This window comes from Trachemys scripta, chromosome 1, assembly GCF_013100865.1.
Source record: "Trachemys scripta elegans isolate TJP31775 chromosome 1, CAS_Tse_1.0, whole genome shotgun sequence".
NCBI classification, from domain to species: Eukaryota; Metazoa; Chordata; order Testudines; family Emydidae; genus Trachemys; species Trachemys scripta.
Window position 1 is genome coordinate 5760677 of NC_048298.1, and position 24334 is coordinate 5785010.

General features: G+C 46.2%; 1 protein-coding gene across 1 annotated transcript in view; it reads right to left on the reverse strand.

Moving 5' to 3' along the window:
* The window catches only part of TASOR2 (transcription activation suppressor family member 2), a 79463-nt gene that overhangs the window by 49398 nt on the left and 5731 nt on the right, over positions 1-24334 (reverse strand). Inside the window, exons 2-9 of the mRNA XM_034764112.1 lie at positions 12524-12669; positions 7649-7744; positions 6763-6835; positions 4799-4890; positions 2231-2368; positions 1963-2087; positions 1840-1859; positions 1637-1736 (exon numbers count right to left, since the gene is read on the reverse strand). Coding sequence (XP_034620003.1) covers positions 1637-1736; positions 1840-1859; positions 1963-2087; positions 2231-2368; positions 4799-4890; positions 6763-6835; positions 7649-7744; positions 12524-12669 — 790 coding nt within the window. The remainder of the gene's footprint in view (positions 1-1636; positions 1737-1839; positions 1860-1962; positions 2088-2230; positions 2369-4798; positions 4891-6762; positions 6836-7648; positions 7745-12523; positions 12670-24334) is intronic.

Consider the following 24334-nt stretch of genomic DNA (forward strand, 5'->3'; position numbering starts at 1 on the left):
CCCAGGTACCCTACGAGGGGGAGTGTGGAAGTAGCCCAGGGGCAGCCGACCCTTAGGATGACCAGATCAGCAGTATAAAATATCGGGACGGGAGGAAGCAAAAAAAAAAAAAGGGGGGGGGGGGACAGAGGAAAAAAAAAAAGGGAGTTTAAAAGGGGCCGGGGGCATTAGCAGGCCCCGGCCGCACGCGCTGCCCTCCCCGCGGAGCCTCCCGCCCCCCGGCCCACCACGGGCATATGCGGCGCGCAGTGGGTCTGGGCGGGGGCAGCGCGGAGTGGGCAGGGGCTGGGTGGGCAGCGCGGGCCAAATCCCCGCTGCTGCCAGGGAGCCCCGCGCCTCTCCCTCCTGCTCGCGGCTGCGGCTCCTTCCCGGCGGGACGCACCTCCCGCAGCCCCGGCCACATGCGGCACGCGTCCCCCGCTCCTAGTCTCCCTCCCGCTGGGAGGGAGCCGCTGGATGCGCGCCGCATGTGCCCGAGGCGGGCCGGGGGGCGTGTCCCGCCGGGAAGGAGCTGCAGCCGCGAGCGGGAGGGAGAGGCGCAGGGCTCCCCGGCAGCAGTGGGGATTTGGCCCCCGCGCCGCCCACCTGGCCCCTGCTCGCTCCACGCTGCCCCTGCCCGGACCCACCGCGCTGCCCTGCGGGCTGCAGGGCTGGAGCAGCCTCCAGCCCTCCAGAGCTGAGCCACCCCGTCTTCTTCCCTTGCCAGCCCCCCTTTGCCCGCCCGGTACCCGGGTGCCGGAGCTGACTCACCAGCTCCAGGATCCGGGCACTGCCGCCACCCCCTCCCTCCAGGCTTGTGCCGCCATGTTGCAAGCTTGGGAGGGAGGAGGAATGCTGCGTGGTTGGGGAAGAGGCGGGGCCAGGGCAGGGACTTGGGGAGGGAGCCAATGGGGGAAGGAGGGGGCGGAGCCGGGGGGAGGGGTGAGAGTCCCTCCGGGAGGGCAAAATTTCTTTGGGGCAAAAGACGGGACAAAGAAGCAAATATCGGGACAGTCCCGATAAAATCGGGACGTCTGGTCACCCTAGTGCATGGGAGGGAAGTCGGAGGAGCGGCAGCTCAGAAACAGTAGTGGCTGCTCTCCCCTAACACGCCCCCTGCGAAAGTTCAGGTGATAAGGGACAAAGAGACTCTTGATCATTCCCTGTTAGGTTCACTCCCTCTGGGGCACCTGGCATTGGCCACTGTCGGCAGACAGGATACTGGATACTAGATGGACCTTTGGTCTGACCCAGTACGGCCGTTCTTATGTTCTAAGGGGAGCCCATGTAGGGTGACCCGATAGCAAGTGTGAAAAATCAGGACAGTGTTTTGGGGTGGGGGTTTATAGTTGCCTATAAAGGACAAAGCCCCTAATATTGGGATAGTCCCGATAATATCAGGACGTCTGGTCATCCTAAGCCGATGTAAGGGAGTAAGAGGGGCTCCTTACCCCCCTAAGCAGGGGGGAAAACTGAGTTTATGACTGAGCCTTTAGCTTTTACATCTGCTGGAAACTGCCTTTCTAGCTAAGGTGCCAAAGGATACATCTGTGATTCCCAGCATCAGTGTCAATAAAGCCTCAAATTGTGGGGTTTTTTCCATTTCACTCTGCAGCTCCCCAAGCATTAAAAAAAGGGAAAATATACTTATACTTACAGTTGTGCTGGAATCACAGCACTATATGGGGACCTGAGGGCTATATCACACAATAGGTGCCCCTGGATAGAAAGCTGCCCTCTCCATGGGCAGTAATATACTAAAAATGAAATTAGAAAAAGAATTGTCATGTGAAAATGAAAACAATGCAAATAAAGCTACAGTTAAATACAACTTTTCAAACCAACAAGAGGTTCTCTTACCTTTATTTTCAAGCTCAATTCTAGAGAAAAAAGGGGAGGGAGGGAGAAAAGAAGAATACTTAAAAATGGTCAAGGAAAAGTGGCACATGACTGAATGTTGTACAATAATGTAAAGTCGCTTACATTCTTTTATGATTTAATGTTGACATTATTTTAGGTTCCGTGTACTGAAAGGCTATTATTACATAGGGACAGATCTGTCTCGGGCGTTCAACAACACTGTCACTGGAAAATTCATATACGTAATACTGGAAAGAAAAAAAAGGAAAAACAGATGAAAGAGAATGACTTCATTCAGCATTGCCTTAATGCCGTCCTTCATCCCACCCCCATCTCACATTAAGTTCAGAAATATTTCTTCAAGCCGTTTCTTCGTTGCCAGCCACTGTACCTGACTCAATTCGAAGGCCCGAAAATGACTAGTCTCCAAGGAAATATTGTTTATATTCACAGAGATGTGGCAGTCATAGCCAGGAGTCGGATTGGTGTAATTCGCCGTGTAATTCTCTGGCATGAACTTGACCTTTCCCTGTGACAAACACATTTGCCAAAAAATAACGCTGGTAAAAATGCTTTAAACAGAAGCAAACCACCCGCGAATTTGAAGATAACTTTGCCATCCTTCCCAGAATCTCAAAGCTCTCTATAAAAGGTGTTGCATGCACATCCTCCACAACTCCCTGAAAGAGGGAGACCAACAAATCGATCTCCACATCGGGGTCCTGCTGAGCAAGGCAAGCAAATGGTGGGGAGACAGTGAGCCTATGTCCTCCACCGCACACTCGTTGCGGTGCATGCAGGGGCGAAGAACCAGAAACAGGGGACTGGAGGCAGTCTGGGGCTGTGTGGGGTGGAGGGGGGCTGGGGTTAGAGAGTCTGGCTCAAAGCGTGGGTGGATTGCTGGGAGCCTTGGGAGTGGCAAGGAACTTGGAGCTGCCTTTCCCACTCTGCTCTCCTATTTCCATACCCCCCCCCACCACTGCTCTGCCACCAATGCCCCACCGCTGCCACCACCACCTCCCTGCTGCCAGGAGGGCTCAGAGAATGCTGGCCAAGCACCACCTGGAGAACCACAGAGAGGGGAGGCAAGAGAGGATGCCTGAAATCCAGCATCACAGCAGTGCCCAGTGGCCAGGAGGACAAACTTCAAAGTGCTGTGCCGCAGGCACAGCCAGATATGTGACACTGTAACAGGGCTGCAAGCTTGCGTGACACGCATAGGCGCCGACTCCGTGGGTGCTCTGGGGCTGGAGCTCCCATGGGCAAAAATTGCTGGGTGCTCCCCGCCCCCCCGCCCAGCTCACCTCTGCCTCAGCCTCTTCTCCTGAGCGTGCCTCGTGCCCACGTTTTCCCCCTAGCTCCCAGCGCTTGCACCACGAAACAGCTGTTTCGCACGGCAAGCGCTGGGAGGGAGGGGGAAACACGGTACGCTCGGGGGAAGAGGCAGGGCCGAGGCAGGGATTTGGGGAGAAGTCCAATAGGGGCAGGGAGGGGGCAGAGTTAGGGCAGGGACTTTGGGGGAAGAGGTTGGAATGGGGGCGGGGCAGGGGTGGAGTTGGGGCAAGGCACGGGGCGAGGGGCGCGAGCACCCACTGGCGCCGGGAAAAGTTGGTGCCTATGGTGACACGGCTGCCGGAGGGATCAGTGTCACGCCAGATGCTTAACATTTGGAAGTGATGTAATTCTGCCTTTGGATAGGAGTATGTGTGCCGCTCCAATCAGCTTCCATGGAAGCCCCATCTTTGCACCCAAAAGCTGAGTTTGTCATTTAAGTCTAACAGCGTAATAAATAGGGTGACTAGGTGACTGGTTTTCGACCAGAACACCCGGTCGAAAAGGGACCCTGGTGGCTCCGGTCGGCACCGCTGACCGGGCCATTAAAAGTCCAGTCGGCGGTGCTGCAGAGCCAAGCACCACCTGGAGAACCACAGAGAGGGGAGGCAAGAGGCTAGTCCCTACCTGTCCTGGGGCACTACGCTGCACCCCAGAAGCAGCCAGCAGGTCTAACTCCTAGGTCTAACTCCTAGGCAGGGGGGCTCTGGGGCTCCGTGTGCTGCCCCCGCCCCATGCTTGTGGGCGAGAACAACACGTGCCACGGAGCCTCCTGCCCCCCACCCCCTGCCTAGGAGCCGGACCTGCTGGCCGCTTCCGGGGCACAGCGCGGTGCCCCAGGACAGGCAGGCAGCCTGCCTTAGTCCCGCTGCGCCGCTGAGAGGGAGCCGCCCAAGGTAAGCCTGCACCCCAACCCCGAGCCCCAACTCCCTGCCTCAGCCCTGAGCCCCCCCTGCACCCCAAACCCCTCATCCCCGGCTCCACCCCAAAGCCCGCACCCCCAGCCCTGAGCTCCTTCCCAAACCCGGAACCCCCTCTTGTACCCCAAACACCTCGTCCCTGGGCCAACCCCCGAGCCCGCACCCCCAGCCCAGAGCCCTCATCCCCTCCCGCACCCCAACCTCCTGCCCCAGCCCAGTGAAAGTGAGTGAGGGTGGGGGAGAGTGAGCCACCGAGGGAGGGGGAATGTAGTGACTGGGGGGGGGCGGGTCCTCAGGGAAGGGGCGGGGCAGAGCCTCCGGGAAGGGCGGGGCTAGGGCGTTCACTTTTGTTCCAACAGAAAGTTGGCAACCCTAGTAGTAAATAATGCATCGTGGAACAAATACTGAAAGCCTTTCTCAGATGAAACCCTCGGTGATATCCACGCTTCTGGAGTAATATCAAGGCACTTTTTGACCTCGCCTTTCGAGAAAGTACGCCTTTGACTATACTTTCATGGTGCACCGTGCCCCTAATCAATATGTACTAAATACCCTGGATTCCAAAAAAAGATATCAATATAGTATTGATTTTATATCATATCAATATTAAGACAACACACCAATATTAACATTTTTGTCTTGCCTGCTGCTGTATGGGAACTTTCATTAACTAGTCTATGGGGAAAAAAAAAAGATTTGAGTTTTACCTTAATTAGTTTAAAAATTACAATACAGCCAGATTTTCCATGATACCAGGGCCTTGGATGAAGGCAGTCTGAGTACTTGGAAACATAAGCCCCTTTAAAAAATAAAATAAAAATATATTTAATATTCTTTTTGGAATTCTGGATTATAAATAATGACAAAATAAGAAAATCCCGATGAAAAACATTTTAGTATTATACTGTATGATTTGTTTTTTGAGTAAAACCTTAATTTTGAGCCTAAGCTACCTGAAAGTGTCCCTTAAAGGCCTGAAACTCTGACGGCTCAGTGTTTGCTATTGTAGATTGTGGGCTCTGCATTATATTGTTTGTATGATACCCAAGCATACCATTAAGACCGCACGATTACTTCGCACCCCTCCCAAGACCCTCAAGCCTCACAGAAGATGTGTATGTTATAAGGTTTTCCAAGTCAGAAGTGTTTAAATACATTTCAAAGTTAAAACTAAGGGCTATGGATTTATTTTAGATATGACTGGTTACAATGCACCTCATGCACTACCAAATTTAGGGCCTACTCCTGTGAGTAGTCCTATTGACTTAATAGGAGTACTTAGAGTATGCGTTTGCAGGATCAGGACGCTCTATGGTGAAACCTGATGAAAGGTCAGAAAGAGCTGCGTATGTTGGCCTAGCGTTGAGAGGGTTAATACATGTTGGGGTTATCAATTTGGAATTTACATAAGTAGGAAAGCTCAGACCAGATGTAATATGTGGTGTTTTCTGAGGGCTTGTTTGTATTCAGCTTTCACCTGGGTTAACTAAAGTGGGACAGTCTGTGGTTCAGACCTGATTACAACCACACCTTCCTACGCCTTCTCTGTAACCTCTACATGCCCCTCAACTTCCAGATGAAATAACTCTAAAGTATTTCATGATACAAGGGAGCTTTATGTGAAAGTCAGCACCTCCTACCCCCTTTCTCTGTGGGGAAAATCCAACAGTGCTTACAACCAAAAACACAGATAGCTACCAGCAACAGTCAACAACGATATCTTCCAGTTCATTGGCTGCATTTATCCCTTGATTTCCATATACAAAAGGGTGGCAAGGGAAGGGAGTGAGATTATGTGTTTCAATTCATATAGGCAACAGCTGCTAGTGTACAAAACATCAGAAAAAAATGAAACCACAACATATCTTGAATTACTTTCAATAGAAGGAGCTATGTTCAAAAATATTAGGTCAAGCAGGAGAAAAAACACTAAGAAATTAAAATATTTCAGACACTTTCTATTTTAGCATTGCTTTCATGTAGCCCCCTTCCCGCAAAAAAACAAAAATGCATGTCTAAATTCTCAGAAATGTGTGTGTGATTCACTGCCACACTACTTCAGTTTTACGCCCGTTTGATTCCACTGATTCCAGAATGTACGATTCCTGAGCAAGGAGGTGTAGTTACAATAATATCACTTTCGGTGGAACCAAAAATCTATTTCACCTCCCTGATACTAATAATAAAAGTAGTTTAAAACAAAAGATATAATGCTAACAAATATGTCGTCTTAGTTTCAAATTTTAAGTCAACTTCTCAGGGTGTCAAGTATCAGATCTCCAGACTGATTCTGGCCTGCATATTTATACCTGCCTCTGGAAATTTCCACCACATGCGACTGACCAAGTGGATATTCACCCACGAAAGCTTATGCTCCAATACGTCTGTTAGTCTATGTTGCTTTTTTCAGAGTGTTTTTGTTTGTTTGTTTGAACTTGAAAATGTAAAATTGATGTAAGCCTCTGAATTATGCATTTGATCAGCTATGCAGTTGGGTGTGTAAAACAAGTTTCAAATATCAGTGGCCCTAATAATCTAGATTTGCTTGTACTATTTTACTTTATAGTGAACAAAATGTCATAAAAGTTCGTTTGTATGTTTCTTTTCAAGAAACTGCTTGCAGTTCATTATAACAAGTCAGATATTTTCCCCCTCTATACTTAAATCTTACCTTTCGCTGGATCACCTAGCGTGGTAAGGGATCTGGTGTTTATACGAAGTCCACTCTGACACACTGCTTTTGCCTTCAAAATAAGTTATAGCCTCATTTATTTATTTTAAAGATAAGATGTTTAGCTATCATGTCACTATTACAACACTTAGCAAACATACTTTCAGTTAATAAATGTATTTAAGTATTGCAAAAAAGTTAATTATTTTCACATCCACGAGACACTTATGATCTGAATATAATTACGGACAGATCCAATGTTCATTGAAGTCAGGGGAAAGAGGGCCCTAAATGCTGAGAGCCACTTATCAGGTCTGGCTATGACATTTAATGAACATTTTATATTCATGCAACACACAATGCTTTGGAAGTTTTTGGAAAATTCCACCCCCTCAGAAAAGTCTTGGCAGACAGATGGCTGACGTCTTGCACTTCCTTAATCTTCTAGCACTTTACTTCCACAACCTACAGAGTTTCTTCAAAAGGATGCTTGTAAACTCCTGTTTTCTGTCACTGAGGTTCTTTTTCATTCTAAATGTATCTGAGCTGTTTTGCTCATGTCTAAACTAGACTGTAAATTCACTGGGGGAGGGAAAATGCCTTTCCCTCTGTTTGCACAGTCTGTCAGCACTCAAACAATAACAAGAACAGATTTAAAAAAAAAAAATCAGGAGTCACTGTCAAATCCTTTTTATCAGATAAATTCTCCTCTGGGTTATTTATACAGCAATGATCACAATGAAGAGGCAGTGCAGATTACAAAGAGAAACTAAACCATTTAAGAATAATTCTGATGGACTTCCTTGGGGAGGAGCCTCTTTGAAAATGAAAGTACTCAAAGATGCAGCATCTCAATATGTTATGCTGAACAACTTTTCCACGTTACCTCTCTTTCACTATCGAACAGAAGAAATGCATAGGTCTCGTCAAGTTCCTCCTTGGTATAGCCACTCGCTTCCTTTTCTTGGCTAAAAGTTTTGTACTGTAGAAGACACAAAAAGGCTGCTTCTTTTATATATTCCAAGTACTAAACTCATATTAATATTGTGACACAGGGAATATTATGCATTTATATAGCACATTTCATTTAAAGATCTTAAAGTGCTTTACAAACGTTAACTAAAGGTAACTAAAATGCTTTTTTCTTTAATTAAAAAAAAAAGCATTTAAGGTTTTACAGTCTTGAAAGTATACATACTTAATATGTATTAACAATTATATTTTATAAATCAAAATATGGTAGTTAATAATTAGTTCCTCCTTTATTTATGTAGCAAGACCCAAGTTCAGGGTCTGTGATTTCCCTACAAATATCAGTGACATCACTAACACCCAAAGCAATGCAAGGAAACATCTACCTGCATTGTTTAGATGCTAGTAAGATGCACAACTGCTGGTGCAGGGGAAACAGATCATGGAATGTCTAAAAAGCCTTTCAACACAAGTATTTATAGACTCAAAGACTTTAAGGCCAGAAGGGACCATCATGATCATCTAGTCTGACCACCTGCCCCTGTACACGGAAGGCCACAGAACTTTGCCCACCCATCCCTGTAATAGACCCATAACCTCTGGCTGAGTTATTGAAGTCATCAAATCATGATTTAAAGACTTCAAGTTACAGAGAATCCACCATTTACATTATTTTAAACCTGCAAGTGACTCGAGCCCCATGCTGCAGAGGAAGGTAAACAGCCCTCTGGGTTTCTGCCAATCTGACCCAGGAGAAAATTCCTTCCCGACCCCAAATACGATGATCAGTTAGCCCCTGAGCATGTGGGCAAGACCCAGCAGCAGTGTATTTGTATTATTTGTTCATCTCTTCATCATAGTCTGTTAATTGCTTGAGGCCTTTTTTATTATTAAAAGAATTGCAGCAGTACATTTTTTACCCTCGCAACTTCCATGTGATGTAGGCATATGCTATATCCGTTTCACAGAAGGGGAAACTGAGGCATGGGGCAGTTGGAATACTGTACAGCCTAGGAATCTTGGCTTCCAGTCCCCTGCTCTAAACACACTCCCTCTCTAGGCCATAAAACATATTTAAAATGGACAGAATTCAAACTGACTTGCTTAAACTAAAACATTTCCCAGGTCTAAGAAACCAAAACAAAGAATTCTTCAGTCTTGCCCCTTTACAGAAATGGTGTGAAGGTTGTGTATCCAGTATTAAAATTTCTTTCACGACTCGCTATCTGGACATGTAATCACAGACGAATCATGCAGCAGGCCAGCTGATCTACCCCACTTCTTAGCACTCAAAGTATGCGCAGGGTTTGAAGGGAAATCCAGGGGATTGTTGAAGTCCCCCTGATGTTCCAGACTGACAGCACTTTTAAAGGGTGAAACTATGAGAGAGTGGTTTTAACAGACAAGTGTAGGGTGACCAGACGTCCCGATTTTATTGGGACTGTCCCGATATTTACTTGTTTGTCCCGCGTCCCGACCGATGTTTGGTCGGGACACTGGACAAAGAAGCAATTTTTGCCCTCCGCTCCGGCTCACGCGCCCCCCACCCCGACTCCGCCCCTTTCTTCCCCCATCGGATAGCTCCCCAAATCCCAGCCCTGGCCCCGCCTCTTCCCCACGCATGCGGCTTGCGCGCCGATCAGCTGTATGGCGGCGGCGCAAGCACTGGAGGGAGGCCGGACTCCAGCATGTGTGGCGCGGCCGCCATGAAGATTAAGAAGGTGGTGCGATGCAGCAACAGCGCCTGGAGGCCAGCGGAGGAGGGATGGAGAGAAGAGGGTCGGGCAGTTGCTCCGAGTCCGCGCCTTTCTCTTGGCGCGGCGGCTGTGGGGGATCCGGGGTGCGGGCGCTGTAACCTGAAACCTCCCGCCCGTGAGTGGAGCGGAGGCGGCGGGGGAAGAAGGAAGCAGCTCGGCTCGGCAGTCCCACACACACTCCCGGCCCCGGGTGCGTTCTCGCTGCCCCCTGCTCCTGCGGCCTTTCCGGCCCCAACCCCCGGGACTTTGCCTCCTGCACCAGCTTTCCGTGCGGAGGAGGGACAAGCCTGTGCCGGGAGGGAGGCTGGCTTTCAGGGCAGAGGAGCAGCCGAGCGCTGCATCTCTGATTGCAAAGCCGGGGGGCCCAGCCAGCGGCTTTTTTTTTTTTTGCTCCGCCACCCGGCGTCCCGATATTTCATCTTTGGCATCTGGTCACCCTAGACAAGCGTGGCTGTGCCTACTCTAGCGATTTTCTCAAAATCTCCTAACGGTGCATTACCATTGGTGGTATCAGTAGCAGGAGGCAAGGAACAGTTATTTTTACCACTGTCTCATCTGTTTATTCTCGGAGAAGGTTTAGGTGACAGGATAGTTAAATGCTGGTGCCCAGTCGACACGACTCTCCTACCATTAGAGAACAAGGAAAACGGCGCTGCATCTGTTCACATTTGGAAGGATTTCTTCACTGGCATCTGAGCTAACACTTCATTTGAAAGCATGGCTTGACTCCCCAGTAGAAAGCACAGGAGTGTGTTTGTCAAGGCTTGTGAGAACCCTGGTCCAGGTGTACAAAGGGACTTGCTCAGCATTGCATCGGGGGAAGGATAGCTCAGTGATTTGAGCATTGGCCTGCTAAACCCAGGATTATGAGTTCAATCCTTGAGGGGGCCATTTAGGGCTCTGGGGCAAAAATCTGTCTGGGGATTGGTCCTGCTTTGAGCAGGGGGTTGGACTAAATGACCTCCTGAGGTCCCTGGCAACCCTGATATTCTATGATTCTTTCTACTGGCCAAATGCAATTATGGGTGTTTATAGTTTGATTATATAGATTTGATCTTCATATATTATTCTTTTAAAACAAATTTATTTCAGTGCCAGGGCTTTGGAGCTGTGCTCCGGCTCCGCTCCAGCTCCAGGCAAAAACCTGCAGCTCCACTGCTCCGGAGCTGCTCTGCGCTCCAGGCTCCGCTCCAAAGCCCTATTTCAGGCTCTTCCTTTTTTACGGTGATTTAGTATTTGTATAACTCCAACACAGGATGCTTTTAATTGAGCCCCATGCTACAGAAAATGGTACCAGAGCCTAAGTGATCAGGCAGGGAGCTAATTTTTTCACATTGCTTTTCTTTTCTCATGGAATTGATTTATTAGATCTCCTTAAAAATTGTGGGAGGAGAGAAAAGATTTAAGATGAGATTGCAAGTTAGAAAAGCAGTAGGCTGAATAGCACGCTTTCGTTTTTGTACTTACGCCCAAGTGTGACTGCAGCATTGAAGACTGTTTGATCTGATTTTAAAACAAACGTGGATGTTTGCTAAATTATTGTTAAATAGCAAATGAACTGATTTCTAGTTTAGGAGTCCATCACTGGGATTCCCAGGTTACAATAATATAAATAATAATATTCATCTAAAAGAGAAACTGTTGTTAGGTTGACAAAAGAATTCTGCCGGCAACCTAGCTGCGCCTACGGTGGGGGCTAGGTCGATCTAACTATGTCACAGAGGGCATAAGGCCATAAGAACGGCCCTACTGGGTCAGACCAAAGGTCCAGCTAGCCCAGTATCCTGTCTTCAGACAGTGGCCAGTGCCAGGTGCCCCAGAGGGAATGAAAAGAACAGGTCCATCAAGTGATCCATCCCCTGTCACTCAGTCCCATTTCTAGCAAACAGATATTTTTTCACAACCCTGAGCCATATGGCCAGGTTGACCTAAGATTTAGGTGTAGAGCAGGCCTCTCAGAGCCTTGGACTACCTACATCAATTGAAAACCCCTTCCATCGATATAGGAAACGTCTGCACTCTACAGCATAGCTGTGCCACTCTAATGCAGTGTGACAGCGTCAGAGCGGCCTAAGCCTGATTTGGCAATCATCCCCATGCGCGTCCAGTTGAGGAGATAACTGGCTAAGGACAGGATGTTTAACCAGTTAACAAGGCGATTCAGCTCCTCAGCTGAGGACAGTTAAAAGAGAGACAGGAAGAGGAAAGAGCAGGGAGGGGTTGACAGGAAGGAAGAGCCAGTGAAACCCAGGATCTCAGGAAGGTGAGGTCTCTTCCTTCCCCTCCATCCCCCACCCCCCTGCTTAGAGGGAATGTAAAAGTTTTATGTTGTTGGAGGGACAAGGGCTTGTCTACCGTAAATAAAGCACTTGGTGTTGAACTTGCCACTGGGGTACATAGCACTGCTTGCAGAGAGGAATCCAGGGTGAGGGAACCCGGCCCTGTGACGTGCTGACTAAGATTTCAGCTCTATTTTTAGTGAATGACAACAGAAGCCCTGGTTCCTGGGGGCTCAGAGAAAAGAGTCATCTGCAGTCTTCAAAGAATACAGCCTCAAGCACAATACAAATGAAGAAGGTACTGGAAAGCCAGGGCCAGGAGAGACATCCTGATTTAACCTGGGGCTCAAGTCAGCGGGAAGCAGCTCACGCTCCATACGAAAAGCCCTATAAGCAGCAAGCATCGCATTAGCATTTCAACCAGTCCTGAGGGCCCCCCATGACTTGTAGAGGAGGCCCTGCAGCTGCAGGTTTGGCAGCCTTTATTCCACAGTCAAAGGAAGGAGCGGGGTGGGGAGCAGAAGGGTCAAGAAGAGAAAAGAAAGAAACTGCTCGACTCATTTAGGAATTGTAAATTGGGCAAAGGTCACAATGGGATGTATAAATTAACTGAACGCTGGAAACGAAAGAATCCAACATCTGCCACAAATGGCAAGCAAAAAAACAATGGAACATAACAGAACCCTGGAAGACCTGGAAGGAATTCCCTCCTTTGCAAAACCTTTAACTAAACCCCTCGCCCACGAAACTTACCTCCTTTAAAAAGACATCATTATTCACCAAAGTCACTCGACTGTACTGAAAGCCATTCCGAGATGTGGAATCCAGATATGAGTTATGCAGCACTGAAACTGCTGTCTGGTAAAGGGAACTTGAATCCACTGGCATTTGGTGAAAAGCTGTAAGTAAAACAATAAAGAAGTGAGAATATTCATGAAGACAATATGTGTACACAGATCACCACAAAAAGCAACCGGGGGTCCTGTGGCACCTTTAAGACTAACAGAAGTATTGGGAGCATAAGCTTACTTCTTCAGATGCAAGAAGTGAGGTTGCATCTGAAGAAGTGAGGTTCTTACCCACGAAAGCTTATGCTCCCAATACTTCTGTTAGTCTTAAAGGTGCCACAGGACCCTCTGGTGCTTTTTACAGACTCAGACTAACACGGCTATCCCTCTGATACAGATCACCACAAGAGTCTCTTCTGATTTTGGTAGCAGCTGAGCAAAACAATAACAAACATTGCTAAACTTATTGATAATTCAACAAACCCTGACATTAAATTACAATTAAAAATGAAAAATAAAATTGAGTACATGGGGAAGTGAAGTCTCAACTCATTTCCCTGGTGCATGCAACTCAGTTCTACTTTGGACTTGTATATCAATCTCTCTCTAGTTTCTATTTGAATTGGGAAGTCTCTTGGTAGCAACTACCCTCAAATTCATGCAATCTACAATACTTTATAGCTGCAGTTTAAACTATTATCAAACAGGAAGAACATGAGTTCACTGATCTCCTCTAGCTACATTAATCATCTCTAATGACTACTGAGTTCAGTCCTCACACTTTTCTCACAGGACCCCTTCTCTCAATCCTCTCTAAAGAGACATGAAGCTGAGGAAGACTTGTTTTATTCCAACCAGGCACACCTTCAAATTCCTTTTCACAGCCCTGTTTTTTTTTTTTTTTTGCAAATTATATAAATGCAAAACCAAAGAGAATAACATTTAAATAATAGGGACAAATGAGACCTTACAGCAAATTATGTTTGTGATTCCTAATAATGCCAGATTTGATCATAATATTACAAATAATATCTTAGATCTGTTGTCCCTCTGCTGAGCAGCAGTGTATGTTTGGACCTTGGGGGTCGGCTTTGTCTTGGAAGAGAAATCAATGATGTGGAGTCAGGGTATTTTCTCTGTGTAACTTGTTTATTTTCACTATATACACCAGTCATTGAACAAAGGTCACTAACCACATGCAGGCAATCCCAATCCCTCTTTAAGAAATCTCAGGCCAAACACCACTGCCCATTCCCAGGAAGCCACTCTTCAGCAGTAAGAATTAATTCTAGTTAGAGAGAATGATTAAAGCAGAAAAACTCATTGTTTACCACAGCTCCCCCAAAAGAACTGTGGTAAACAGCCAGTCACAAAACTAACATTAATACAGTTTCTTCAGACTGTATACTGCTCACCTGCTAAGAAAAGGCCCTTGCAAACCCAGGTGTAACAGTAGCAACTGGTGATTCATGCCATAACAGATCCCAAACTTTACAAACTATACGTAAATATATTTGACTAGGAAAAAACAGTGTATTATTATAGAGCTATAGTTGCTAAAATCCATTCAGAGAAAACACAAACACTTAACATACAGGAAATCCTGAATTAAGGTCCTAAGACTTTACAAATCTTTATTACCGGTGAGGGTGCACAAGCCAGGGGCTTCAGTTCACAGATTTAGTTTGCAGTACAGACAAATTAGAAAAGATGTTTTTGACTTGTGAACTGAAAATAGAACATGAGTTCGAAGTCACTGAAAGCTCACAATGCCATTTTGAGAGTAATTTTTCAGTGTACAGTGCTGCTTTAAGAAAGATACCAGGAGATCTGTAAAGACAAGGGGTTAGATCTCACGTGAAAAGTATTATCTTCATCATAGCTATGACTAAGTAAGAGATAATTAGTCTCTGTCACACCACATTTTTCACTTTTATGATCTCGTTTTTTTTCAAGTGAGTTTGACGGTTTTTCTTTTTTGCTTCTTTGCAGTAAAAAACCTCCCTAGTCCTCAAATCCCATTATCCCTGTCAATTACTCAGATCCAAAAAGATCTAACATAAGGAAAATAATAGCCCAACACTTCCAAACTGGCAAGCTTTTAATTTATTTAGCATGGGCAATGTTGTCTATAGCCTCTGAGTTATTTGATTTTGCATTTCTGCAGCATATACAACAATAAAAGGGAGATAAACTCTAGTTTTATGTGGGTCAAATGAAAGGTATGAAGAAAGGCAATTATATCAGTAGAAAACCAGAGTTAAATAATTGTTGTAATAAATGCATTTAGAGGACAGACAAAAATGGACATCAGGTGTATAATTATGGAAATTAATTATTCGGAAGTGCCTTTTTCTCTTTTAACCTTCCTGTCGGAAAGTTACCTCTTTTTTCCCTGCTCCCATTTGCCCTTTATCTATCCTGTATTGTACTAATCACTCTGTTGGGATTATTATTTAAAAAGTAGAAGTAAAAAAGTAAGAAGCAGAACTATTTTTCCTAAACACACAAAGATGAAAAATATAAACGGCTTAAAGAAAAACATCTGAAAGATATTAAATGTATTTTCTCTTATTGAACCTAATGATGATGATAAAGAGGAATATATTAGTTTGTTTTTTCCTGCCCCCTCTTTAGTTTGCTTTGTCTATAGTTTTTCCTCTCACATCTTGAAGATATTAAAAAGATAACATGGGAGGTCAGACTTATTTCTGTAAATCAGATGAGGTAATTTTATTCTACCTATATAAAATTCCTCAGTGGTTTCAATTGAAATACACTAGCTTTCTTCCCTTCCTGTCCCAAATTTTACATTCCACCTCCTGATGGCTGAATTTCATTGGTGAAGGAAGTAAGCTCGTAAATCATTTTACTCACACAGGTCGTCCCTGTGATTTTAAAGGCGCCGAGGCACAAAACAAGTTTAAACTGGCTAGAGACACAAAGAGTAACAAGAAAACATTCTACAAATACATTAGAAGCAAGAGGAAGACCAAGGACAGGGTAGGCCCATTACTCAATGAGAGGGGGGAAACAATAACAGAAAATGTGGAAATGGCAGAAGTGCTAAATGACATTTTTTGTTTCAATTTTCACCAACAAATTTAGTAGCAATTGAACATCTAGTTTAATGAATGCCAGTGAAAATAAGATAGGATCAGAGGCTAAAATATGGAAAGAACAAGTTAAAAATTACTTAGACAAGTTAGATGTTTTCAAGTCACCAGGGCCTGATGAAATACATCCTAAAATACTCAAGGAGCTGACTGAGGAGATGTCTGAGCCATTAGCGATTATCTTTGAAAAGTCATGGAAGATGGGTGAGATTGGAAAAGGGCAAATATAGTGACAATCTATAAAATGGGGAATAAAGGCAACCTGGGGAATTACAGACCAGTCAGCTTAACTTCAGTACCTGGAAAGATAATGGAGCAAATAATTAAGCTATCGATTTGAAGAAACCTAGAAGATAATAATGTGATAAGTAACAGTCAGCATGGATTTCTCAAGAGCAAATCATGTCAAACCAACCTAATAGCTTTCTTTGACAGAATAACAAGGCTTGTGGATGGGGGGAACTGGTAGATGTGGTATATCTTGAGTTTAATAAGGCTTTTGATACTGTCTCACATGACTTTCTCATAAACAAACTAGGGAAATACAGCCTAGATGGAGCTACTATAAGATGGGTGCATAACTGGTTGGAAAACCGTTCCCAGAGAATAGTTATCAGTAGTTCACAGTCATGCTGGAAGGGCATATCGAGTGGAGTCCTGCAGGGATCAGTTCTGGGTCCAGTTCTGTTCAATATCTTCATCAATGATTTAGCTAATGGCATAGAAAGTACAGTTATAAAGTTTGCAAATTATACCATGCTGGGAGGAGTTGCAAGTACTTTGAAGGTTAGAATTAAAATTCAAAATAATCTGGACAAACTAAAGAAATGGTCTGAAGTAAATAGGATGAAATTCAATAAGGACAAATGCAAATAACTCCACTTAGGAAGGAACAATCAGTTACACACATACAAAATGGGAAATGACTGCCTAGGAAGGAATACTGCGGAAAGGGAACTGGGGGTCATAGTGAATCACAAGCTAAATATGAGTCAACAGTGTAACACTGTTGCAAAAAAAGCAAACACCATTCTGGGATGTATTAGCAGGAGTGTTGTAAGCAAGACATGAGAAGTAATTCTTCTTCTCTACTCCGCGCTGATTAAGCCTCAACTGAGAATTGTGTCCAGTTCTGGGCACTGCATTTGAGGAAAGATGCGGACAAATTGGAGAAAGTCCAGAGGAGAGCAACAAAAATGATTCAAGGTCTAGAGAACATGACCTATGAGGGAAGATTGAAAAAATTGGGGTTCTGGTCTGGAGAAGAGAAGACTGAGGGGGGACATGATAACAGTTTTCAAGTCCATAAAAAGTTGTTACAAGGAGGAAGGAGACAGATTGTTCCCCTTAACTTCTGAGGATAGGACAAGAAGCAATGGGCTTAAATTGCAGCAAGGGCAATTTAGGTTGGATATTAGGGAAAGCTTCCTAACTGTCAGAGTGATTAAGCACTGGAATAAATTGCCTAGGAAGGTGGTGGAATCTCCATCATTGGAGATTTTTAAGAGCAGGTTAGATAAACACCTGTCAGGGATAGTCCAGCCATGAGTGCAGGGGACTGGACTAGATGACCTCTCGAGGTCCCTTCCAGTCCTATGATTCTACTCACCTATGCGTTTGTAAGATTGGGGTGTTGGGGCTTCAGTGAGACTCCACACGGATCTAAGAGTCTGCTTGCATAGATCCAATTACAGTATTGGGACCTGTGTTTGTCTAATGCCTCGGGATCCTTTGGAATAGAAAGCACTATTAAAATGTCAGATACTCAGGTATTACTCGCTGAGGGAAGCTAGACCTTACACTCAACTCGATGGCATTTCTCTGTCTGCCTGTAAAACAATCTCTTTTGAATGCCACATTTTGTAATTATATTTCTCGCTTTTTCTCTAATTCTCATTTAAACACTTTGGATTTACACCTGGTTTCAGAACCAGCGGTAGCCACTTGCAGGAAGCTAAATCATAGAATAGAATAACAGGGTTGGAAGGGACCTCAGGAGGTTATCTAGTTTAACCCCCTGCTCAAAGCAGGACCAATCCCCAACTAAATCCCCAAATCACCCCCTCAAGGATTGAACTCACAACCCTGAGTTTAAGCAAGCCAATGCTCAAACCACTGAGCTATCCCTCCCCCCAATGCTCAACCCCAAACTCCCATGGGACTCTGCTTTCCCATGTTGGATCCGTGGGGTAGGAGTGTGTGTGCACTCTACCAGGGCCGCCCAGAGGGGGGGGCAAGTGGGGCAATTTGCCCCAGGCCCTGCAGGGGCCCCCACGAGAGTTTTTCGAGGCCCCTGGAGCGGGGTTCTTCACTCGCTCCGGGGGCCCTGGAAACTCTCGTGGGACCCGCCCCCCCCCAGAGCTCCTTCCACTCCGGGTCTTCGGCGGCAGGGGGTCCTTCCACTCCAGGACCCAGCGCTGAAGTGCCCTGAAGACCCAAGGCGGGGGGTTCTTCCGCCCCGGGACCCGCCGCCGAAGCCCCCAGGTCCTCTGAATCCTCTGGGCTGCCCTGCACTCTACTCCCTACTGGACTTTCTCTCTGGTGTGTCTGTGGACAAGGGGGCAAGTGGGGGAGGTTTAGCTCTATCCTCTGAGCACCTGCGTAGGTCCAGCTCTCTCAAACTAAACAAAGCACAGAAATGCCACAAAGCCATAAAAGTTCTAGCCGCAGAGCATATCCGTGCTCTCCTCCCCCTTCCTTCTGATAGGGTGGTCCCCAACTCTGCTACAACCTTCCGGAGAGACATAGGCCAAGCAAAAGTCAACCCGGGCCTCAGTTTCCCATCTGTAAAACAGGGCAGAGGCGGGGTTGGGACTGTGTGTGAAAGAAGACTGGGAAGATGGCTTCCAATGCCCATGAATTGGAAAGATGTCTGTTTAGGGCTGGGGACTGGATGTAGGGGTTCATCGGACAAGGTGGGGGCGGGGGAAATAAATTGAGGGAACGAGGTCTGAAAGGGGGGTTGGGAAGATAGGTATGTGGGGCTGGGTGGGCAAAAGAAGAAGGCTGTGGGAGGTAGTTGGGGTGGGGGGGGAGAGATGGAGTCCTAGGGTGGGGGAGGCTGGGGACAGAGTGTGGAGGGGAGATGGAGAGCTATGGTTGTGGGTGGGGGAGGCTGGGACTGGGAGCAGGGCACATGGGGTGCTAAGTGGTTTTGGTGTGGAGGCATGGGGACTAGGGGGTTTGGGGTAGGGTTTAAAGGTGGGGTGAGGGAAGATAGGATGGATGAGGTAGGGTTGGGGGCACGAGGGGCTGAGTTTGGAGAAGATGGGGGCGAGGAGGGTTGGGAGTAGGGTCAAGGGGCTCAGGACTGAGTGTGTGGGTGGAGCCTGGGATTTGGGGGTAGGGCTGAGGGGGCAGAGGGCGTTGAGGGAGGCTGGTTGTGAGGGCACTGAAGGAAGGAGAAGGGTGAGACTGGAGGCGATAAGGCAGTGGGGCAGGGGGTTTCCCCTTCCCCTCAACTGCAGGCCTGGCTGACTCCCCGGAGGCTGGTTCCTCTCCCACTCAGGCCCAGCCGAGGATGCTTACCTCTCTCTGAGTAGCCTGGCCTGTCTGTGGGCAGCAATCCCGAGTGAGCAGGTGACACCGGCGACGCTAAGTGCTGGGAGAGGGGCCAGCGGTGCATGCCCCTAGCGACGGAGACTGGCTGGAGTGGGGCCACTTGTGGGGGGAGGGTGATCTGGGGGGCAGTTTTGGGAGAAAGGGGGCAATTTTTACAGGGGGTGGGATTTGGGGTCAGTGGGGCAGTTTTCAGGAGGTGGAGGCAGTTTTCACAGGGAAGGGATCGGGGGCCATGCCAGCATCACCCCATGATGTAGGCGCAGCCTACACCATTGGAACAGGTTTTCCGTTGCTATAGGAACACCTTCTCCCCCAGTGATGGTAGCATTCTTCTGTTGCCCTAGCTGCATCTACTTGGGGGGGGTGGGACTTAGGTTGGCACAGTTACAGCCCTCAGAAGTGGGAACTTTTCACACTCCTGACCACATATCTATGTCGACCTAAATATTAAGCATAGACCAGAGCTCGTAGTGTGAGACACACTTATATATAACTGCAGCCACCCTGGGCGATTGAATTGCTTTAACTGTACCAGCCAAAAAGATTCACCCCCCTAACTGACAGTTATACTTATACAAAAGCAGTGTGTGGACCAGGCCTCAGACTTCGAGCAATGACATCAGGAGACTACTGGGCGTGTCCAACAAGTCCCTCTGCACCAACTCCCACTGAAGTCAGTGCCCGTCTTCCTACTTACTTCAAAGGGGGCTGGATTGGGCCCTGCAAGTGGCTACAGCCTGGCGTTTGGCTTTTCTCTGAGAAACAGATCTTCTCCTAAGGTTCACCAGAGAGCAATTGGGCCTCGTGTACTGTTGTGTCTTTGGCCGGAAAAGGAGCTGATGGTAAGAGGATGAACTGCAGGCTTCACCCAGGTCTGGTCTCACCTCATTACACGACTGATAACAGCATCTGCCATGAATGACTTTTCCTGGCTAACTTCAGAAACATAATTGAGTTAATCTGCTAAAAAACATCATGGGCCCCTTTATGGCTTGAAGATTCAATCCCCTCTTTCTTGCTGTACTTCCAAATAAAACCCCGCACATTTATGGGGAGCCTCCCACCATTCCTCTGCAACACGACCTGTCTTTTAAGTAAAAAAAAGAGCCAGAGGAATGGTGCATTGACACCTCAGCCTGTCTCTCTCATCACCCAGGTTTGCAGAATTATTAACATATTCCTTCAGCAGTACGTTTTCCCTGGTGTCCAAAACTAGCTCCACTGTCTGCCTAGAGGAAAGGCAGCAGCATGCAGCTAATTCAAGCCTTTTAGTTTTTGTGACCAAATGCTACATCCAATGTGGGCTATTTGTGGCTTGGAAGACACAATTTGGCAGACAGCAGAACTTAAGTGAACAGTGAAGACACTGAGTTCAGACTCCACTGGCTTGTTTCAGCTGCAGAATTAGCTCAGGTGATCAGCACCCAGGTTAGCTTAGCCCTGGTGCGAGCAGCCGCCCCGCAACGCCCTACCCGAGTGACTGCGTCCGCATTGGTGCTGCGCTCCCCCAGACTTCTGGGGGCACATCCCACGGTTCTTTGTGCAGCAGTAAGCTGAGCTCCCACTGAATTGTGGGAGAACGTGTCCGTCCTTCTGGGTACACGGGGGGAATTATGGGATGGCACTGGAGGACTGTGAACTCAAGTGGTTTAGCTTGTGTCTATACTGCAAAGTGGGCAGGTTACCTGCCTAAGTAAAAGCAGAATTCAGGCTCTAACCCACCCCCTGGCTGAGCCAGCTAGCCCCGGCTGAAAGCACCACTAAACTCAGGTGAGAGGCTTTTATGTATTGAGGGGGAGGTGGCAACGCCCAGGTAAATGCCTCATGTGGCCTAAGGAACCACATAAACCAGAGTGAAACTGATGGCAGACCTTGTCCTTAAACACATGACTGTTTAAATGATATGCTGCAATCACGACTAGCCTGTTGGTGGATTTATTCTTGAATCACTATTGCTTTAATAATCGTTTTAAGGAATTTTGAGTGATATTTTTCATTATTAAAAACCCTAAGCTACAAGTTTGCCACTGGGCCTTGCGTGTCCTTCTCATAAGTCTCAATCCTGCAAATATTACCAGGCACGGTGCTTACTACTGAGCGTAGCATCAGCGTTTGACCAGACTGACTGCATTAGTAAAGTTACTTGTATGTGTCAGTACTTGCAGCATTGAGAACCTTAGACCGTACCTAGCTGGTGGTCCTTATATATAAACTAAGCAGCAGGTGAACGACACACTGAGCCTAAAGAAAGATAATATAGGGTCATAAACCTGTACGAGCAGGCGAATGCATTTTAAGGGCCTGATGGACTGAAATCAATGAGAATTTTAAGTGGTTGGCATCTTTCAGGATCAGGTTCAACAAGGCAACCTCACAAGAGCCTGGGAAGCTTTCTGAAATGTGACAGAAACAGAACATTTATAGTTGACTAGAAACAAGGAGTTATGTTACCTAAAGCATAAGCTATTCAGTAAAAACTGGGGAAAATTTAAAAAGTGAGTATGTAGATATGTATCAGAGGAAACAATTACAGAAAATGCAACAAATCTGGAAATTCAGTAAAATTCTCAGGTTCTCTTTAAGGCTAAAGGGGCACTTTCAACCATCTTTAGGCCCGAATTTAGACTCTGCATTGAAAAAAGGTTGCAAAGCTTAAAAAATTGAAAGCTTTTTTCATGTTAATGTAAACAGCCGTTTCAGCTTTAAGCATTCTCCTGTAGTGTCTGCACTGTACAGAGAAGCTGAAAGTGAAACAGAGAAGAATAGAAACAAAAGTGAAACTGTCTATTTGCCACGATCTTAGCTGAGTATAATAAGAGAAAGAAAAGTAACCGCATAAATGGTGAAAAGGAAATTAGATTTGTAACGCTAATTGTTTTAGTAATCCCAGGCATCCAGTTATTATACAAGTTGTACTGAGAGTTCCTTGAATTCTGCAGCATAAAATGAGTAAGTAGTCTTACATACTTGATTACATCTTTTTAACTTTGAGTCTCTAGCTATATTCTGTATGGTCCACATTCTGTAATCATACTTCGCTATTTAAGGGCCAATCCTGGAAACACCTATGCAGGTGAGTAACTTTACTCACCCACCTACTCCTATGGGTATCTGTGGGGTTATTCACATGTGTAAAGTTACTCTTAGGCATCAAAGTTTGCAGGGCTGGCGCTTCCATTTATAAATATATTAAGTCTGTAAGGCATTGAGATATGTTAATATGAAAGATGCTACTTTTTATCATCTGACTACGACAAAGTATTCCTAATTAGTAAGATCATGTAGAATTCATTTAGGTCACTGCTCCAAGAGTAGTAATACACGTAGAATTAACAGACTGTTACATGGTTAATTGTTATTATGGGTACTTGGAAATTGGCCACCAGAGGCTAACCCAGGACGTAGTCTACCAATCATTTCATGGATCAGGTGACATGTTATTACTTTTATAAAGCATATAGTGCAGTGTTTTGGAACAAACACTGACTGCACTGCAAAGAACAGATGCTTAGAAATTAATTCCTTTGCTGTATGTCAGAATCTCTACCTGTAGAACAAAACACTATAATTACAGGGAAGGCAAATGATTTCAGCCTAGATTCATATCGATATTGACTGTCTACTACTTCTAAGTACAGTTCTGCATGGTTAGATTCTTGCCAGGGACTCAGCAAATCACAGTATAGCGGAAAAAAATAGAATTTTCTTTGATGAGTCTGTATATGCAGCTCAGTGGCACCAGAATGTTTCAGAAAGCAAGATGGATAAAGCTCCAAGCATCTCCAATAGTTGGGGCACTTGCCTTGTCATACGCAGGCCCTCTTTTCCAAGGCAGGCAGGATTCATTTCAAGAAATTTGCTTGAGTGGTACAGAGTCCCACCCTTACAAGAGTGAGACAGATTTTTGAGAGCAAAGTTCCTATTCCAACGTTGTTCCTTCCTACAAATTGGACAATACCACTGTCTCTCTTCTTTTCTCTACAGCTCCCCTTTGTCATCTCCTCCCTTGTTACCTGACCTATTCTCTCTCCCTTGGCCATTACCCCTCCCCCCCTTCTCTCCCTGAGCTCTCCACTATGAGACACTGGCAACAGTGCTAGTATTGTATTTCAGACACAGGTAGCACTGAGTAGGGTTTAAAGTGCCTAGTGTGTCTAGTGATCACAGCTGTAGGGCCAGGGGGATAAACATGACATAAGAGATTGAGGGTATGCCTAGGAGACAGTCATGCCGCTTGAGGTGAACCCTGGGGATGGGAGTACTTGCAAGGCTGCATGTTCCGATCCCGGAGCAAGGGCGTGCCTGAGTAATCGCCCTTGCCTGTGAGATCAGCGTTTATAATTTCCGGAAGAAGCCAGGGTAGTTGCAGCCACCTGGATGTTTTGAAGGAAAGGAAGAGGATTCCAACAGTCTTTTTATATTTCACATTTTCCTAGGCCTATTCCAACCTCCATTAAAGAATCATAGAATATCAGGGTGGGAAGGGAACTCAGGAGGTCTTCTAGTCCAACCCCCTGCTCAAAGCAGGACCAATCCCCAGACAGATTTTTGCCCCAGATCCCCAAATGGCCCCCTTAAGGATTGAACTCACAACCCTGGGTTTAGCAGGCCAATGCGCAAAGCACTGAGCAACAGGAGTCTTTCCATTTACCTCACTGTGCCCTGAGTCAGGCCCATGGTGAGGCGCATTTTAAAAGAATATGTAATTATCACATTGGCGTGATTGTGGCATGAAGGTATCTCCTATTCTAAGATGGAAAAAAGCCTTAACGAGTCAGACCAGTAGACCAGTATCCCATCTGACAACAACCGATAGCACTAGCAAATTCCTGTAACAGACAATTACAGACTAACCTGTCCATAGGGGCAGTTTCTTTATAACCCTAGGAAGCTAGAGTATGGCTTCTGTCTAGATTGCCAAGCTTTGATATTCCTTGGGCTATTTTTACCCAGATGTATGAGCACCCATACTACCCAAATCGAGGGGAGCTGCAGGTCTTTACCACTTGGGAAGCTCAGGCAGAAAGGTGTCTCAAGTCAGGAACCCAAAATCAGTAAACACTCCTGGAAAATTTTAGTTCCTTATTCTCAAATACCTC